The 6,000-nt window shown below is 46.0% G+C and overlaps 1 protein-coding gene across 1 annotated transcript in view; it reads left to right on the plus strand.

The window, feature by feature from the left end:
* The window catches only part of NAT8L (N-acetyltransferase 8 like), a 33,913-nt gene extending 28,632 nt beyond the window's left edge, over window positions 1-5,281 (plus strand). The window contains exon 3 of the mRNA XM_032226923.1: window positions 4,321-5,281. Coding sequence (XP_032082814.1) covers window positions 4,321-4,688 — 368 coding nt within the window. The 3' untranslated portion in view covers window positions 4,689-5,281. The remainder of the gene's footprint in view (window positions 1-4,320) is intronic.
* Window positions 5,282-6,000: the final 719 nt, after the last annotated feature.

The following is a 6,000-nucleotide window of genomic DNA, read 5'->3' on the forward strand; positions in this document are numbered from 1 at the left end:
GGAGGGATCATGGATATAGCAGTAGTAATAGCAGTTAGACTTATATACCGCTTCATAGGGCTTTCAGCCCTCTCTAAGCAGTTTACAGAGTCAGCATATTGCCCCAAACAACAATCCGGGTCCTCATTTCACCCACCTCGGAAGGATGGAAGGCTGAGTCAACCTTGAGCCGGTGAGATTTGAACCGCTGAACTGCAGATAACAGTCAGCTGAAGTGGCCTGCAGTACTGCACTCTATCCACTGCGCCACCTGGGTTCTATATCCCCTTATGTGCTTTGGTAAGGAACCCAGGCTCTCCTCGCCCACCTTAGAACATTCTTGAAGGAATTCCTCTGAGGTAGAACTTTAGCTGAGAAGTTGCACGCAGGAGAAGTCCTGTTTCATCGATGTCCTTGCCATGGACATAGGACAACTTGCCACAGCTAATTCTCCATAGAGGGACAAGAGTTACTCTAATGTGGAAGAAATGGTGGAATAGAATCATTAAAGAAAGGATGCCAAAGGAGGGACAGGATGAATGACAAAATAGAATTGTTGAGTTGTCCTGTGGCAGGTTGTCGGGTAGCAAGTTGGCCACAGTGAGTTGGCTATGGAGAGTTGCCCCATTCCAGCCTTGCCACCACTATCATTGAACCCCTGGCCGCTTAATGTTCCTTGAGCCTTTGCAACCCTTTAGCCTCTCTTTCTAATTCAAACTATGGTCACATGGCATCAAAATAATCCGAATCTGCTCTGAAAGGATCCAGTCATCATTCCAGAGAGTCTAAATCTCTTGGATCTTGGTTCAAAATCTCACAAAGACAACTTCTGGGAATCAAGACTCATCTGGTGATGATCCCCCTCTTCAACTAATTAAGCCAAACTAGTTTCTTGGGATCAAAGGTGGACATATAGACATCATGAGTATGTTAAGAATGGATCCCTTGACCTGCCCTTCCTTTCAATGTGTGTATGCCACTGGCCACTCCTGATGGAGTAACCAGGCAAGAATTCTGCTCTCTGGCAAAGACCTGGCGGGACTTGGGCAGTGGGTGATTTTGGGTGTCATATTAGGAACAAGGAGAGAGCAATAAAATGTAAGGTGCATTTGTGGAATCAGGGTGAAGAGGAAGGCAGTGAGGCATTGACCCAGACAGAACGGAAAGAGACCAATATACCTTGTTTCCCCGAAAATAAGTCCAGGTCTTATATTAATTTTTTTCCCCAAAGATGCGTCAGAGCTTATTTTTCAGTTAGGCCTTATTTTCAGGGAAATGTGGTACTAAATGCACCCCTCTGGTTGATGATCTTAACTGGGGCTTATTTTGTGGGTGGGGTTTATTTTTGAGGTAGGGACTATATTACGAGCATCTTGAAAAATCATGTAGCGCTTATTTTCCTAGTTTGGGTCTTATTTTCGGGGAAACACAGTAACACAGATTCATTTTGCAAGTACCTCTAAGGGTGGGAATAACAAATTGGTTTCCAATTGAGAATCGTTGTCTATGGAAGTCCAGGCTGAAATGTCAGTTCGTGAAATACAAGCCTGTTTGTTTCATGAAGTTCTGTAATTATCTGTAGCACCAGGAATTCTTAGAGGACTGGCCTGCCAGTGAAGTAGAGACGGGGGCCCTGCAGCTGGAAAACAGGTTGTTCAATGTTGATATCCCGAGTTAGGGAAGAATGTGGTCTAGCAGAAGAGAGATTCTAGGATGGCGTGCAAACTCTGAATCCGGCCAGCCTGGTGAGTGTTTATAGAGCAGTGGGAAGAGTGATTAAGTGGGCTGAGAGGTGTGGTCCCAGTTCTTAAGACGGGGGCTGGATCTTCCAAAAATACAGTGAATTCGGTCACCTATTTTGAGACCGGCTGTGTTCACATGAAAGCCAAAACACTTTAGTTGATAAGCTATTTCCCTTCCACTTCCGAAGTACTCTTTAACAAGTGACCTGTCTGTGTGCCTGTGTGTCTGTGAGCTGACACTGAAATTGTCTGTTCAAATTAAAATGGGAGAAGAGCAATAACTAGCCAATTGGCTCTGGTTTAACTTCTAGACCATTTGAGGGAATTAAACATTGCATTGGCCGCTTCAGAAATTATCACCCAGTCTAAATTTTAATCGCTAAGAGTTCCTTATTCTTCCCAATGTCATTCCACTCAGCGTAATTGTGGGTCTATGAGTCACAAACACACTTTGCCATCCCTGGAAGCTGTAGAGGAGCCATCAAACTATACAAAGACATGAATAAGGTACAAAGACTGAACAGCGAAGAAAATCCTCATTAAGTCATTAAAATGCCCGTTGAACCCCATACTTTAATGGGGCCCTTGATCCAAGATGGTTTGAGATGGGAGGTGTCACTTCTGTTAAGTTTGGGATAAAATGCCAAGGAGAGGAAATCCCTCAGAGGTGGCCTTTCTTTCCCTCGGCAGTCCTTCCTACCAGCCAGGACAGGAGAGCTTCTCTTTCACTTATTGGCTCTCGAGATGATGGCCAGGAAGGAGGTTTGGGTTCCAGGAAGAATCCAGAGAAATGACGTTTCATGTGTTTGCCAGATGCTCCCAAAGGTGCTTTTCCCACGAGGCAACGGGACTTCTTTTGCTCTTCCTTGAAGACCTTTCACTTCTCAGAACTGAAGAAGCTTCTTGGGTGAGAAGTGAAACATCTTCAAGGGGAAAAAAACAAGGAAGTCCAGTTGTCTCTTGGGGGGGGAAAAAAGGCATCTTCACAACAACCATGATCTGGATGACTGAGATTCCCCATAGACATATTTCCCAGATGGTGATTTTAAATCAGAATGGAATCTGAGAAATAAGTCTTTTACCTAAACACTGCTGTAAAATATGTAATGCGTATGGACGTGAATATATATGTAGGTATGTACGCGCATGAAATACCCTTACTGTGTGCATCAGAGTCTTCCATTCAACTTACCTCCAGGATCACAACACCAAAATTTGGAAGCAAGCTGCCCATTTTCATAATTACATTTTTGTGGTTTTTAAAATTGGGGTTAAAAGTAGGAAGGTTTAAGCTCTGCTAGGCAGCAGATTTATTTTGCATCTAAAATCTGATCCTGGAGCTGGCTAACCGTAAGGAAGGGTGATAAAACACCTTTGATCTTATCACGAGAGCTCCTTTAGATCCTCGTAGGCCAAAGGAGGCTAAGAATTTCCATCTTTTCTCTGAAACGCAGGAAGTATCTGCTTGGCACTGCTAGAAGTAGCAATAGCCACAGCACTTAGGCTTCTATACCGCTTCACAGTACTTTTATAGCCCTCTCTAAGCGGTTTGCAGAGTCAGCCTGTTGCTCCCCCAACAATCCGGATCCTCATTTTATGCACCTCTGGTCAGAATCTAACTGCTGGCAGGCAGCAGAATTAGCTTGCAGTCCTGCATTCTAACCACTCAGCCACCAGGCTCTTCATAATGCGTATGCATAGTCCAAACTATTAACTGTTTCCTTATTTGCGTTGCTTTGTCTCCTCACCCTTGTCCTGCCTGTCTCTATTTTTGAATGTGGCGCTGGGCGAGCCAGAACGTGGCTGCCAACCTCCAAAAGCCTGGGGCTCCCATCTCAATTGCCAAAGACCCAAAGTCTTTGTAACCGAAATGGGATCGGTTGCAGTTCAATGGGTCCTCACAGGTGTCTAAAAGCCTTCAGGGGGAAAAATAAAGGACAAAATAATGTGTCCGAACAAATTTTGCGGAGACTGGAACTTGCCCGTCATAATCATGGAAACTGGTAACAGGCTGGGAAGAGGCAGAGAGTTGAGGGGAGAGCCAAGGGCTCGCTTGGCCTTCCGAGCCACAAAGCCTCCTGTGGCAAGCAGCAAATGTCTGGGTGAGGTGAGGAGGCCCCTTTCGTGTGCTGCTTCATCCAGGCCTCGTGAGGTCGGGGATCCACTGGAGCCTTTTAAAACCACAGGTACCAAGCGACGGAGAACCGGCCCGTTTTCCCCTCAGGAGCTTCGGTGCTGCTTCACAGGAGCGAAATCCTGGTCGAATTAAGACAGGCGTTCGCAAGCTCCTTTTTCACAGATGGCAAAGCTCACAAAACATAATTCATTTCCACTACTCAACGCTTCCAATATTTAGACAATATATAATGAAAGAGAAAATTTTGTTTTGGATGTAGTGCAAGAAATGTTATAGGGAGGCGTCTGACAGGGTAATTTGGGGCTAATTGCGGTTTCTAAGGAGAACCTGCGTTGGGTGCTTCCTCCGTGTTGATGATGATGTTCAAAGGCAGGAGACACGCAAGAGCCTTCCAAAGACAGAGATGTATCTCTGGAGAAGGATCCGTTCCCTTCCCACTCAACCTCTGCTTTGTGCCAACAGGTTCCTGCTTCTGGGTGGCCGTGTTAAATGGCAACGTGGTGGGCATCGTGGCAGCCCGAGGCAACGAGGAGGACAACACGCTGGAATTGCGCCGCATGTCCGTGGACTCTAAATACCGTGGTAAAGGGATCGCAAAAGCCCTGGGTCGGAAGGTGCTGGAGTTTGCCGTGGTCAATAACTACTCCTCTGTGGTGCTGGGGACCACGGCGGTGAAGGTGGCAGCCCACAAGTTGTATGAGTCCTTGGGCTTCAAGCATGTCGGGGTGGTCGAACACTATTCTCTGCCTGGAATGACACATTCTATTCTAGAGCAAATGTTCTTCCAGCTTCGCTACCACCGCTATTGCCTGCAGCTGCGTGAAGAATGAGGGAGCCTCATCTTCATGGCGTCCCTCCCCAGAACCTCCTGGCCAATGTCTTGTGGGGGTTTGTGTCATGGTTTCTTTGCCACCTCTTCATTTCATGTTCTTCATTGGCTTCGTACCAGTCTCTGTACGAGTGAAGGGCCCGTCTTCTTTTCTGAAGTGCTTGTAGGGCGATGGCGGCGCTAACGCTGGAGGGATGATGGACCTGCCCTTGGCCTGGCCTGGGTGAAGGTCAGGATGGACACGCTCCCTCACGCTCCCAGTCTTACCCCGGTTAACCTACATAAGCACAGAAAATGTCAATGCATAACAAGGCTGCTTGTCTGACGTGTGTTATAAATAATAATAATAAGAATAATAATCTCCTCTCCCCCCTCCCCCAAGTATTAAAAAAAACGATACAGCTCAGCGCAAAAGTTTTATGTGAATGCATTTCTCAGTATTTTATGAAGTAGTATGCATTCATGTTGTCATGATATAATACCGGTTAATCATGCTGAAAGAAAATGTGAAAATCCTGCTTGCTATAATGCATGAAGAGGAAGTATTTGCATGCATTCAAACACACTATCAAGTAGGCGCTAATAATAATAATAATAACAATGCACTTTCTGGATGTCCCTCCCTGCTGCCCAAATTCTCAAGAATATTGGTGCATCTCACCCCCCCGGGACTTGGTCCTTGGTCCTCGTTTTCTTCCTAAGCCAGCAAATACGAGCCCTGAGCCCAGTGTAACATATGTAAATTACTGAAATATCAAATACGCGAATGTAGATAGACTTTGAGGCCCCCTGCCAGATATCTCCATCCAGAGTGTTAATTTTCCTTTATTGAAGAGTTTTGTTTATTACGTTTGCTTAAACGATCCAAACTCTTCGCTTTTGCGGACTGGTTTCCCAGAGGCAAAATGGAGACTTCTGTTTCTATGGCAACACACCTGTACGCTAATAATGTGCACCAAATCTGAACGCTTGAGAAAAAGCAATATGCAGGAGAGAGAGAGAGAAAGGGGGGGGGGGGGGAGAGAGAGAGAGAGGGAGTCAGCTGAAGGAGGCCAGGAACGCCAAGGCACCACTTGAATCCGTTGCTACTTGCTAGTGGAATAACAAAGATAGGAGAGCTGGCGTACAACGTCACTGCTGCTTTAACGATGTCACATTTGTGAGTTGTACAGCTCCATGCAAAAAGAGATGCAACGCAACAGAGACGCGGCATGCAGCTTCTTCTGCCTTGAAATACCAACCTCTATTTCAAGAAATGGCAACTTCTGCATTCGTGACATCCGAATAGAAGCCCGGAGGCAGCTTCGGGGTTA

The sequence above is a fragment of the Thamnophis elegans genome, chromosome 11 (genome assembly GCF_009769535.1).
Source record: "Thamnophis elegans isolate rThaEle1 chromosome 11, rThaEle1.pri, whole genome shotgun sequence".
In the NCBI taxonomy this organism is placed as follows: Eukaryota; Metazoa; Chordata; class Lepidosauria; order Squamata; family Colubridae; genus Thamnophis; species Thamnophis elegans.